Source organism: Leuciscus leuciscus (genome assembly GCF_965113295.1).
Source record: "Leuciscus leuciscus genome assembly, chromosome: 13".
In the NCBI taxonomy this organism is placed as follows: domain Eukaryota; kingdom Metazoa; phylum Chordata; class Actinopteri; order Cypriniformes; family Leuciscidae; genus Leuciscus; species Leuciscus leuciscus.
In genome coordinates, this window is record NC_138737.1 from 33,493,836 (window position 1) to 33,508,343 (window position 14,508).

General features: G+C 36.4%; 1 protein-coding gene across 7 annotated transcripts in view; it reads left to right on the top strand.

The window, feature by feature from the left end:
* The window catches only part of tp73 (tumor protein p73), a 44,942-nt gene that overhangs the window by 7,327 nt on the left and 23,107 nt on the right, over positions 1-14,508 (top strand). For 5 of the 7 annotated variants that reach the window (XM_082188723.1, XM_082188719.1, XM_082188720.1 and 2 more), the window contains one exon: positions 2,174-2,419. In XM_082188723.1, coding sequence (XP_082044849.1) covers positions 2,174-2,419 — 246 coding nt within the window. Of the gene's footprint in view, positions 1-965; positions 1,002-2,173; positions 2,420-14,508 lie in introns of those variants that run through there. The other 2 variants (XM_082188724.1, XM_082188725.1) reach the window with 1 other exon arrangement.

Here is a 14,508-nt window from a genome sequence, read left to right on the forward strand (position 1 = left end):
CTTACTGATGAGGCACACCTGAGTGTGTGTGTATGTGTGGTTAACTCTGAAACAGCATTTCTCACATTTTCTTGTTCATTTTAAGAGATCATTTATGGAAAGCCCCTTATATTTGAGCCAAAAACTAAATTCAGAAAACTAGGATGTATAGGATATACTGTCGGTACATGCTAAAGCAAGTATCACAATTACTGCTGAACACACTTGGGTTATGGATTTGAACAAACCCTAAAGTTTTAAACTTAAGCATGTAACTGCACCTTTTGTGTTACAAGCATGAATGATTCCTCAAATCTTGCTACTTGTTGAGGAGAGATGTGGCTTGTAGTGGTCAGATACAGTTGCCTCCTGGTGGATGATAAAACAGTTTGAAATTTCCCATTGACTTACACTGAAGGACGGATATAAATCTTTGGACTGAGCTTTTTATCTTGGGCCAGTAAATAACGACTCAGAACACCCTAGCAACCACTTAGCGACATCCTGGCAACACTCTCGAATTTTTTTGGGTGAGTTTTGCACAGGAACCATGACTTGGTTCTAGTTTTCAATTAATTGCATGCATGAAAACTCATCTCTCTACCTTTGAACCATTTGCTTTCTGTTTCTCTTGTTCCCTTTTCTCATGTGCATGCTTGAATGGTGTTATTCACACAGGCAGAGTCTTGAGAAAGTGTATACCGGCAAGTATGTTCTTGTGCAGGTGTTGTCCGATGTGCCATAATTAGGACAATGTGTGGTTTCTGACCTCCGTCCCTTTGGACTCCACCTGCTCTCATTCACCATGTCCCACAAGGATCATGACTCCACAGAGGAGATTTCTTGAGGAGAGAGAGAGAGAGAGAGACTAGCACGGACAGGTGATAAAGTCTCAGGTTGAGTTGACTGTGAGAGATGAGTGTTTTACTCACTATGGTTTCTATGGGTTCATCGGTGTGTCGTTTGACAGCAGAGGATACGTGATTCTGTTGGTTTGGACAATGTACTATCTGAAAAAGAAGGTAAAGACTTTTCCCTTTGCTTGACTTGTGTTGCAGTTTGGTTATCTAATTTCACAGGTCTCTGATTGGTCTAGAGGTTTTGTGGGAATCATTACCCATCATGCTTTTTTCCTGAACTTTGAGTTAATATATCAAGACTGCATGAGTCTTGATATAATCATGCTCTGCATAAGTTAAGTGATAATGGCAGCATTTTCTTACATTTTTTTTTTAGGTTTTGAAGATAATTTTTATATCATATTTATATAATTATAGCGTCATTTAGATTTTTACATTGGATTTCTGTGGAAAACGCAAGTGGTGCTTGTCCGTGAAAACCTCTGCAATGATGGTAGAGTGTTGTGGTTTCTTGGACATTGCTATATGGTGGATAGAGTGTTCTGGGTGGTTGCTAGGGTGTTGCTAGGGTGTTGCTAAGTTGTTTTGGGCTGTTTTTTGGTGGGTCCTCACTGGCCCAAGTCAAACGAAAGTCTCTTTGATATTATAATTTTTAGCTATGACTCCGGCTTCCAAGTCTATGAGTTTTTCTCCCCACATTTTATAGTCTGCCAGGTGAAATCATAAGTCTGATAACCTAGAAAAATAATACACACCTTTCTTCAACAAACTGCACAATTTGAAATGTCACACAAATGGTATGGGATGATTCATTAACCCTAAGTATGAGTAAAAGCAATGTTAATATTTATAAAGCTTGGAATAAAAAAAAAATGCATGGAATTATGAAACAAATGAAAAACAAAGGAAAGGTCTATATTTGAGGACTTCAAAAGCATGAGAAAACATCGTTTGTTACCAAGTTTGTCCAGCTGAGCTTTACTTTTATCACACCTGTTGAGGTACTACTAGCCCAACACGTGGAAACATAATTTATGAGTGGTGGGTATAATCTGTGAGTTTTGTGTTTGTAAGTTAGAGAAGAGAATGGCAGGCAATTAGACATGGGACAGATTATGGTTGTGTTTTACAACCTACCCTTTGCCTGGAGGCATGGCTCCCTCTCGTACGTCCCAACAAGGTGTAACTGGAGCTGTAGAAGTGGAGTGGATGGAGTCTTATCTCCTCCCTCTTTTCTTTCAATATCAGCTTTTTTTTTGCCTACCTCCTTCACCTGTCTCCCTCCCACTCTTTTACCTGTCTCACCCTCCTTCACTGTCTGCCTTTTCACTCAGTCTCAGTACAGCCTACTGAGCAGCAGTATGGAACAAGGTTTGGGGAACAGACCAGCGTCTACCAGTCCGTACAGCTCAGAGACCACCTCCAACGTGCCAACGCCGTCACCCTACTCTCAGCCAAACTCAACCTTCGAGGCCATGTCTCCAGCCCCGGCCATCCCCTCCAACACTGACTACCCTGGGCCGCACAACTTCGAGGTCACCTTCCAGCAGTCTAGCACCGCCAAGTCAGCCACCTGGACGGTGAGTAGAGCGCCTCGGTTGTGGCGCAACTGTATCACGTGTTTCTTTATGAACCCATGCACACACTATGCTTTTCCCACGCTAACTGCCGATCGCACGCAGAACTTTTACATTTCTTTGGTTGCTTTTGCCCTTTCTTCCATGTCGGCTTCTCTAATAGATTCTCATGTTGGCTGCATTCCCGCTTTGTTCCTCTTTTTAATATGTTTCTGAGAACTAAACATCTGTATATGGGTAGATGACCTGAAATTTCAAGCAGTGACAGCAGTGTCATGTGGTGTGATATGTTATTAATCTCCTTATCGCCTATACTACCTTTAAAATGTTTGATTATGCTTTTGAAAAAAGGATCTTATGCTCACCAAGGCTGCATTTATTTAATTAAAAAGACAAACAGAAAAACATTAATACTGTGAAATATTATTACAATTTACAATAACTCTTTACATTTTAAATTATATTAAAATAGAAATGCATTCCTGTGAAGACAAAGCAGATTTTTTTTTGCAGCCATTAGTCCAGTCTTTAGTGTCACATGATCCTTCAGAAATCAGAAATTGTGAAACCGCAATGTTTTTCTTGCTTCAGAAAAACAATTAGTTATTGTTCAACGAATATAAAGTTCAATAGAACAGCATTTAATTAAAATATTACAATTTTGTAACAATTTTGTTTTTATTACTATTTTGCTTCCTTGCTGAATAAAAGTATTAATTTCTTTAAGAAAATTCTTAATTTTCAATCTTATTTTTTCTGTAATTATATATGCAGTATTATGACCACATTTTTGGAATATTAGCACTTCCTTACATAAAAATGTTAAAGCACTTGTCATGCAACATGACTTTTAATGCAAACAGCAAACTGCAAAAAAAATTTGAAAATTAAAAATTTGAAGAATTGAAAATATGATGACAAGTAACAAAACCTGCAATATATTCCTTCCCGTTAACATCTGCCATGTTATTTATCATCTATCCATAAATTTATATTTTTTAAATAATTCAGTCTCTGTCAGGTTTCTTGTACTTCGATTGTTGTTTTGTAAGTAAACTGGCACAGACAGTTCCCTGATACTCTCTCTCTGAGGAACAATCATTCAAAAAGCTTTATCAAAATTTTTTTTGTAATTCCCACAGAAATATAAAGTTTAAATTCTTTATTGTGTCTGAGTCCAACATGTTTGTTTGAATTTTAGAAATAGTTCGAGCTCAAAGCAAGTTATTCACAAACTATAAAGATCTATATCATGAGACTCTGCTCTGTTTCCATTTCCACATGGTTCTTCTTGAGTTTTAAGGAGACTAATGAAACTTAGAAGCTGAATTTCATCTTTTTTTAATTTTATATTGTTGATCAACATTTACCTTGTAAGTGGTCCGAAGTGGTTGCTCATGCAAATGTTGCTTAACTGATGCTAGGGTGTTCTGTTTAAAGTGGTTTCTACAGCATTGCTAGATGTTCTGGTTGGTTGCTTAAAGAATTATGCATCAAGGTTTAATACTTAGGTTTAGTGGTTAGTTATTTATTAAGCGAGATAGCGCTCATACTTTTTTCTTATACATATATTGCATCCACCGAAGAAAAGAAATCACAGTGATGCTTGAAATGAGAGCAGTCAATGTTTTCCCCAAAGTCCAGTGTCGCCCTGATGAAAGGTGCTACATCAGTCTGTCATGAAGATGACCCTCTGAAACAGGAGATGGGGCTCTTTCTTGTGTCGGTGGCTCTTAGGTTGTTTGTTGGATGAAGTCAAGCGTGAGGCTTGGTCTCTGACTTGATGTGGATGTGTAAGGTGATAGCGGTTCCAGGAAGGTGAGTGCTATGGCCATCACTCAGTGTCTGCCTGTGAAGACTGTCACCTTTGACGCGCCACGTTCCGCTCCATTCTCAAAGACTAGGTCTCTGTGAACAACAATAACAGGAGGATAAGCTTCCAAAATGGGCATACGTGGAGTTTCCAGCACAGATTGCTGTTTACGTTTCAGGGCAAGAGAAGCAGGCTTTAAATGTGAGTGCGTTTGGTTCCTCAGTTACCGCCATAGCTAAATAATGATACATGCTATTAGTCTTATATTATATATATTGGAAATCTGTGTGAATATTCCTTCCCTGTTCAAAAAACACCTGGCTTTCTTGTTTCACAAATTCCTGATTGGTCCATATTACCCATCAGACTTCTCTGGACTTTGAGCTATCACCTCATGTTTTGGAGTGTTATATGTGCATGAATCTAAATATTAATTTTAGCAATGTTAGCATTTTCAGTCAAAAAATTACTTTAATGTGTTTTTAAGTAAATGTATATGTTTATCTTTGACATTTATTTTATCATATAGAAATCACTTTTAGAAATTATGTTATTAGCTTAATCCTAACCCATTCCAACCCTGTAAGACTTTCTTTCTTCTTTGGAACATAAGATATTTTGATTAATATGTTTTTGTCCATACAATGAAAGTCAATGGTGACCAAAACTAATTGATTGTCAACATTCTTAATTTTTTATTTATTTTTTACTTTTTTTGTGTTATACACAAGAAAGAAAGTCATGCAGGTTTAAAAGTACATGAGAGTGAGTAGAATGAGTGTTTTTTTGGGTGAACTGTCCCTTTAAAAATGCACTCAATCATTTTCATGCGGTAAACAGTTTTGCACTTAACAAAATATGAAAAAGGTTGTAGAATAAAGATGACATGTTATTCGATACTTTTTCTTAAATGAATAAATGAAGAATGGCTGACTTCATATTGCATTACTTCAATGGCATCCATATCTGAAAGTTTTTATTTATTTTTTGCTTGATGCTACATGCAAATGATCCTCCATGCCACTAGTTGTCAGTATAAGTCCAAGATGACTGCTGTATGATCCGGTGCAACATAAACAAAAAGGGCTGAAGCAAATTTGCTGAAGGATTTACTTTGGAAAAATTTTTTCACTCGCTCACACAATTTCACAAATAAGTATCACATTGAATTAAATGTGCAATTCAGTAGAATGACTGAAATCTTTTTTTTTTACATATTCCAAATACATAACCAATAATAAAATCTATTTTTCAATGTAGTAGTTTGGGATTTTATAGTGACACTTACTGGTGTTGATGCAGCAAACAAAGTGGGTTACCAATATGTCTCATTGTCCTAGTAATGGAAGGATTATCAAGATAAAGAAATTACTATTCAGCTGATCATGTGACATCAACTTTTCGGCCTAAATTTTTGCGGCATCAACTCTTAGTATGAGTGTGTGTGGATGTAATCCGGACGTACTACATTCGCCATGTTGTCATTATCATGTGACCTACCAGTGTCGCTTCCCCGCCATTCACAAATCCACCGAATGCGCACTTCAGAATCTCACCAGAAGTAGGTTTTCTGGGTACTTTTTGCCTACTCTTTTATGAGTGAATTCGGATGTACTTCTTTCAGATGCAGCCCTTGTATTGGTTCTCCTATTTTAAGTAACATCTAAAGGTAGTTTTAGGGGGAGGAACGTTCGCATTCTTGCATTTGATTGTACAGAAATATCTAAAAGATCATGAGTGCAAGATGACTGACTATTATTCTTAGTATGTGTTCCTGGTTGTGAATTTGGAGTATGTGTCTGCTAAAAGTTAAATTACATATTTAATATCTTGTGGAAGTACACTAGCACATTAGTGTTTTGGCTTGAAATCTAAAATACATACAAAATGCCACAAAAGGTCTTTAAAGCCATATCTATTTAAATGTTTTTCAGGGCAGGGACCCCCGATACAAAAAGTGTCAAAAAGAGTTACATATTAAGCATGTAGCCTTCCATATCAATAGAAAAATTAAATTGAGATTAATGCATCATACAAAATCACAATTCATTAATCATTCACAGTTGTTGTAAATTATTTTAATGAATTTGCAGAGTCATATATATTAATTGTACTAGTCAGATGGACAATTAAACATTTACCTGAACTTTGTGGCTTAGGTTAGTTCACCCAAAAACGGAAATTCTGTCATCATTTACTCACCCTCATGTTGTTCCAAACCTGCAAGACTTTCATTCATCTTCATCTACCAAATCTGATGTGTGAGTTGATGATTAATAAAAAAAATTAAAAAAATCTGTTCATCATATAAAGCGATCAAATCTCTTCAGAAAATTTGAAACTAAATCGCTCAATTCATGTGGCTTAGTTTTACGATCTCTTTATGAACTTTTTGAAGCGTCAAAGTGGTAGTTGCGTAGCTGTCAATGGAAGGAACCAAGATATTATAAATATCTTCATTTGTGTTCCGAAGAGGAACGCAAGTCTTACGGGTTTGGAATCTGAAATGGGTGAGGGTTCTCTAGTAAAGTGCAGATGCAATATGTAAGCAAATGCTCCACCAAAACATGAATAGCATTGTAACAAAGTTAGATGTTGTGGGAAGAAGGAGGCGGGAACCGGCAAACATTCAACAGCTTTAATAATAAAATAAACAAATACAAAACGAAAGTAAAAGACAGCAGCCCCTCACGGACGACTGCTGTCACATCAAATAAAACATACACATCAAATAAAATAGTCCAGGCCTGGCCTCTCTCATCCTTCACTGTCGTCGCTCCTTCTTTTATGCTTCCGCTCCTCCGTGAGAGATACGAGACCGGTGCGTCGCACTCATTAGTAATCACGCCACCAGCCTCGCGCCGCTCTCTCATGGCCCTCGGTCTCGTCCTGCTCGCCACAAGCAATTTACAGTGAGACTTTTTTTTTTTTAAGATTTATTTTTGCCTTTTATTAGGATAGGACAGTAGCTAGACAGGAAGTGAGGTGGGAGAGAGAGAGAGAGAGGGAGGGGGATGGGATTGGGAAAGGTCCAGGAGCCGGAACTCGAACTCGGGTTGCCCGAAGCACAACGGCGCTACATGTCGGCGCACTTGCCCACGAGGCTATCGGCACCGACTACAGTCAGACATTTAAGTCATTACTTTTACAAATAATTGGAACTGAATATATTGATATGTAATATAAATATAAATAATAATAATAAATAAATAATAGATTCTTGTTATTGGTTGTAACTCAAACGCCTTTTTTTGTAACTTCTACTGGATGTGAATGTCAGGAAGACAAGAAGCTGCTTGCCTTGCTACTTTTTTTTTGCAACAACTTTCAGTTTCACTCTGCCACTCACTCTAAAGACCAGTTAACGTTTGACTTTATCCTCCAAAAGAAACAGAGAAAGGTAAAAATGACTCAGGATTATTGTCATTTGTGAAATCTCAATGTAACCTCAAATTCAGGGAATTTCCAGGCGTAATACAAAGGCTTGCAGGATGAGGATATCTGAGATTAGTGTGTAAGTGGGAAGTGACTCATTGTGTGTCGAACTGAAGGGTTAAGACATGATGCTCTTGGATTTGTGTAGCCTCGGGATGCTTTGGGAGAGGCATGGGGGCATTTTGACTGTAATCTACTTGATCCGCAGTGGGCTTCTCACCGCTACCTGAAACAACATTCCTCTTAGCCAAACTCATGGATGAACCATTTGTAAATCTGGAGTATTGCACAATTGACTGTTAGAATTGTAGGGGTAATGTTTCCTCTGGTTGTGATGTTTGCCAATAATTATGCTTGTATTAATTGTTTTAATTAAGTCACGTCACATGATCAGGAATTGCACACGACCTGCTTAAAGGAGTGTGTGAGTGACATGTATAAATGTAAAATGTATAAATATGCAAAAGGAGATGCTTTGCAGAATGTCTTGACTGCTCTTTTCCATATGTGGAACAGTGGAATTTTGTAAAAAAAACAAACACAACAAATTTAGCTTTAAAAAAAAAAATCTGTTTTAACTTTAACTTATTTCACTTTTAGTTTTAGTAATTTCAGTACTTCAATTAAAATGTATTTTATTTCAGGCCATTTCTAATGTTTGCTTAAGTTTTCTATTTCAACTTTTTTTGTGTTAATGAAAATAATTTTGAATAGTTTTAGTTTTAGTTAAAAAATAATAACACTGATGAGGACCGTAGCTGTCAGGTTCCGAAATGACAGAAAAATCATAAAAGTACGACTTTTGCACTATATTCCAATTACTCTGAAGATGTACAATAGTTTTGTGTTAGAAGCGACCAGAAGTTTTATTCTTTATTCCTTGAAAACATTCCTATCGGTTGCTTGTGCATATTTAAAATTAGTACGTCAAGACATGCTCCACCAGGTTTGATATTGGAGGGGAAGATTTTTAGGGAATAACAAATGACATTTTAGTCATTTCATCGCACATCACATGACATTTACATTTAATCATTTAGCAGACGCTTTTATCCAAAACGACTTACAAATGAGTAGAACAATAGAAGCAATCAGACCAACAAGAGGGTAACAGTATACAAGTGCTGTAACAAGTCTCAGTTAGTCTAGCACAGTACACAAGTTGTTGTTGTTTTTTGATCAGAAAAAAACAACAAATAGAATAGAAAAGGTAAGTGATAGTGCTATTAAAGGCACACTATGCAGTTAACGTTTTTCTCAAACTGCGACCCCTAGAGTCGCTGTTGAGTACTTGTATATAATGTAATCTTTATTTTAATTTATCTGTCGCAAATACTGCCGAGCCGTAATTTTCTTTTCCTTGACTCTTCCGACTGCGCCTTCTTCGTTTTCTTCGTCAACTCTGCCATGATTCACTTCTGAAATGCATGCTAGTGTCTTCCATAGAGGCTGCTTCATATGTTGTTGATGTATGTGACGTCGTGCGGTAAAGCAAGTCGTGATTCTCGCAAGATTTGTTGGGGCGCCACCTCTCAAACCTGCATTGCTGGTTTTGCCTGCGGCGTCCCCCGCTGAATTGAGATAGGCAGGTCATTCCACATGATTTCAGAAGATATCAGAATTGAGTATTTATGATACTTTATTGAGACAAAAAAACAAACATTTTCTCCTCACCATTCCCTACCTGTTTTAGTAATAATGCTTGAATTGGAATGAATTGCTCAAAATGGACCTGTGTAACCTGGGCTTGACTTTAACATTTGCAACTTGACATTTTTTGCTCACCAGCCACTGTAGCTAGTGGTTTTCCAAAGTTACTAGCCACTTAGCATTTTCACTAGCCACAATTTTGACATTGATAACATGGGGAAAAAACTACCATATAGATATTTTTAATATCTCATAATTTGGCAGATGATATATTAGGCTGCTGTCACTTTAAGACCTGACGCACTGATCCATTATACTGTTACACATGCGTTTTCTTTCTCAACTGTTTACGTTCACTTAAAACATAACTGACTGTTTACGTGAATACTCGCCAAGACTGTCATTTTTCAATTATTTTGTGTATATTTGACTGTTTAAGCTCAATAAGCAGCGAAAAATATCTCAATGTAGTGCTGAGAGGGGGCTTTATCTGCGCACACTTTGGGTGTGAGCACAAAATATGTGCACAAAATAACTCACTGTCAGAGAGATGAGAGAGCGAGAAAGCGCGGCTGGTATCAAGTATCTATTCTGTGGAAAATGAGTATTGGAAGCGTTTCAGATATTTCAGTATCGATATGTATTAAAAAAAGCCATATTTTTTGGCAACACTACATTGCACATAGTTTATTATTTCAGATGCCCTTTTGAAAGACTAAGATTGAAAAAATGTATTTGTTATATATAAAATTCAACCCCCCAAAGTGGCTACTAGGAGTGACTGCGTTACACGGGTGTTAATGTCAAGCCCTGTGTGTTACAGTCGGATTGGTGCAGAGTTCAGAGACCACGTCCCTGTCCTTGGTTCTGAACCCCTTCTGGTCATTCAGCTTTCTCAAATGACCTTGTGCAAGCTCCTAAAGGTGTGTTTTTTTTTGTTTTGTTTTTTTGCTGAGCTTTTATTAGGGTCATTTTATGTTATCTTCCTAAATCATGTCTGTTTCTGCCTGGGCCGTTGCCTCTGTCTTCTTAGGTCCCAATTAAAGTATGATATCACTGAGTGAATCATAAAAACAAATTGTGTGTTAGGGATAACTGTTTAAAAGCTCCCTCTCAAACGTACATTATAGGCTTAAAGCATGAGCTGTCATAAGGGATGAAAATGAGTTCTGACACCTCAGCTTTTCCAATAAAGACCCCAACACTTTTTTTTTTTTCATTGTTGGCATATAAGTTGGGCAAGCCTGAGCATGTTTATACTTCTGGAATATTTGAGGCTGCTCTTCTTAGTTTTTACCCTCATACTCAGCTAGCGGGTCTAAACACGCCCCAAAGCCAGCGCATCCTTCCTCTCCAAATGACAAAACCTAACAGCAAACACAAATGATGAGATTTCCTACATATGTGCACATGCACTGCATACATACTTTGTTCATTTTTAGATGTAAAATCAGGTTGGCCCATCATTCTTCTAGTTTGGTTTTGCCTTATTTGCAATGAAACTAGAGTGATAGTTCAGCTAAATATGGAAAATCATGCACTCAATTTCAAGTTGTTACAAACCACATGAGTTTTTTTTCTTACACAAAACTTAAAAAGGGAAATTTTGCAGATTGTACAAGCTGCTTTTTTTTCCATACAGTGAAATTGAATGGGAACAATGGACAGCTGTTCACTTTCATTGCATGGAAAAGTACATCTTGGACATTCTGCTAAATATATCAGTAGCATCCTCCACAATATATATTTCTTACTTTTACACTTCCTTTTATAGGCAATTTTATTTGAACCTTTTACTCTAACCTAAAATTTTGTGCAAAAATGTTATTTGTCGTCTTCCCAGTCTCTGAATTCAGAGATCTTCTTATGTTGAACATTTTAACAAAACAATTATTGTTTTAAGAAAAAAAAAGTCTGCCCCTCCCTGTAAAGAATACTTGTTTCCACATGTCTGCAAACAGCAACTCCAAAGTAAGTCCCTCTAAAAATATGGAAATAAGTTAAGTGCTCTGAACTCAGACGAGGCTCAAATAGACGTTTAGTGAATCTGAAAAACCTTGAGAATAATGTAAAAAATGCCAAATATTAGTTTTGATATGACATGGAGAAAAACTAGAGGTGATTTTAGAGATGTTTCTTCGACAGGGCCTTTTATTCCAGAACATCTGGATTATGTTAGAACTGCTTTTGACATACAATGAAAGTCAATGGGGTCCAACAATTCAGAGCCCCACACGTCATGCAGAAAACACAGTATATCTCGTGGCCACAAATTAAGGATTCATTCCCACAACTTATTTTTTCGTTCTCTCGTTTTAGCAATTAGTTTCCTTCCTTGATTTAACCAAAAAAAGGGAACAGGCCACGAACGAGGGAACAAATCCTTAATTCGTGGCCATGATAGATATATATTTTCCTGCATGTAATGCAGGGAAACATACAAAACAACAATGGACATCAGACATAAAAAAAAAAAAAGATCTATTTTGATCTATTGTGAGAACAAGAGGGCAAGTAAATTATGATTTTTTTTTTAATGCTGTATGTTTTTTCTTGCTAATGCAAGTCTTTATTACTATATAAAAAGTTCTTTATTTGTGGAGTGCAACTATTTCTCCCAAGCATGTCCTTGGAGGGACAGTATGTGATGCTGGCTGCAATTTCACAGCCGTTAGCATAGGCAGCACATTTGTGAATTTATCGACGGAGATGGGGAGTTGGCTGAATTTGCGGGTGGCGTGCTGAAACATGTCCATCAGGCTGTCAGACTCGTCATTATCACTTAGGCCCGCGAGCCTGCCCGAACGTGTGCCTTTCCAATGCTCACCTTCCTCCAGCCCATCATCTTATTTTACCTTACATCACTTCACACCGTCTCCACACTGCAGGCGAGCGATGCAGCGCTGCATTATAATCAAGCTAGATGTCTACAAAGTGCACATTTCGTGCTTTGTTTCTTTTGCTTGCAGTGCAAATGGCTTTGTGTGTTTTTGTGTGTTGCATTGCTTACAATGTAGATGGGTTTTATTTTTATTCATGTAATGTTTAGCCTTGATATCTTCTTCAAACTAATAACTTTATTATATTATATTATATTATATTATATTATATTATTTATAAAAGTTTTTCAGGGGTTGTTAGCAGCATCATAATGGCCTAAAGAGGCTATATGGTTATAAGGACAACAAGTATGAAATGTTTTTGTGGAAAAAAACTTTTTTTTTAAATGATTATGCAACCCAAAGCTGTTTTCAATAACACACATTGTAAGCAATAATTGACCACTGTGAATTTCAGAAGGTGGGTCCAGCTTTTGGAAATCCAGTTTATTGGATTCCCGCTTGATTTTGATCCCTCAACAATAACACCCTTTATGGATGTTGCACATATTTCATTGAATCAAAATCCTTGGAAGTGGAAGCACTCGTAAAAATTAATCCAATTAGAACCAAAAAGTTTGGTCTGAATATCTAATATACTCTTATATAATAACGTTTTTTTTCATAAATGGTTCCATGAAGAGCCTTTAACATCCATGGACCTTTCGATTGCACAAGTTTTTTATAGTAAAAAAAATATTATTTTTTTAATTATTACAATTTTCTTCACACTTCACACAGAAAAGTGGTTATTTTAAGAACTTGGTGGTTCTTTTGGGAACCCAAAATGGTTCTTCTATGACATTGCTATGAAAACCCCCTTTTGGAATCTTAATTTCTAAGAGTGTAGGAGAAGCTTTTCAGCCAATAACTATTTATTCTCTAGTTCTTATAAAAGTTAAGATCTTTCAGAAAGAATCCAGAAACCAATACACTGATCTGGAGCACCAATAATGTAAAGTAGAATGATTAGCAACTCAAGAACCCAATGCAGCAAAAATGGTTCTTGATAAGAATTGTGTTGGTTGAAGATGTGCTACAAAGGAAGAATCTAGAAGGTAGATCATTAACATCATTAAAAATAAAGGTTCTTTATTAGCATTTATGGTTCCATTAAGAATCGTTAACATTTAATTTGCACAAAAGGACATTTTTTTGTGAAGAAAGGTTCTTTTGACTATTTAAACGTTTTTCATACTAAGAAAAAATGGTTGTTTTATTTTTAACCAAAAGAACCAAAATGGTTCTTCTGGAGCATCGTTGTGAAACCCACCTTTTTGGGACCTTTATCCATTAGCATCACTAATTGAGCTCTTCTTGTTCCACTTTCAGTTGGTGGTATTAGCACATTAATGTTCTTATCTTTCAATGAGTCAATTTTTGCTTTCAACTCAACAACAATTTCAACTAAATTCAACTGAATGATAAATGGTTTATGTCCAAAGCAGAGGGATTAAGTGTAAAACAGTGGCAAGATGATGTGAATAAGGGTGTGTGTGTCACATGGGCGTGTTGAGACGTCTCCCTGTGCTGACACATCTTCACCCAATGATCTATGCGGCTCTCTAATGTGTGTATGTGTGTTTATGTTACTCATTTACATAATCTCTCAGTGAAAGTTGTGCTGATGTTCTTACAGTGAAATAACTGCAAAGTTAAACAGTACTACACAGAAAAGAGACTACTACGCCACTTTTACTGTATACCGGTATGTATAGGTTAGCAGGGGAATCAAATCACTTTGTGGTGTTTTTTATTATTATGGAAATTGTAGATAAAAAAAAAAAAAAAACTTAGTTCAATTAGTAATTCCTCATAATGGAAATATGTTATCCCTACTCAAATACCTTATGTATGATGAACTTAACTGAATGGAGTAAACTTAAACTTAAACATATCCAAATAACTTGATTCAATCAAGTTCATCCTACCTAAAGTATTTGAGTAGAAATAACATGTTTCAATCACATGGATCATTATGACCATTATTTAATTACAGTAAGATATTTTTTAGTGTAGCTGCTAATAATAACTCATAATAACATTTTTCACAGCTTTTCTTGTATGACATCATGGTTACATCCATGGCATTTACATAGTAGTTGCTTATTTTTATTAATAAAACAACTAAAGCTCTTGTTAGCATGTTCTCAACTTCACCACAGTGCTAAAAGCTGTCATGGATGTTTGTTGCGCAAAATCTGACTGAACGAATCTAGACCAGAAAATAACGGTAATTTTCGTTTGTTATTTTAGTAGTGCGATAAGATTTAATTTATTTGAATGAATTCAAACAAATTAACGAGAGAGCGAGA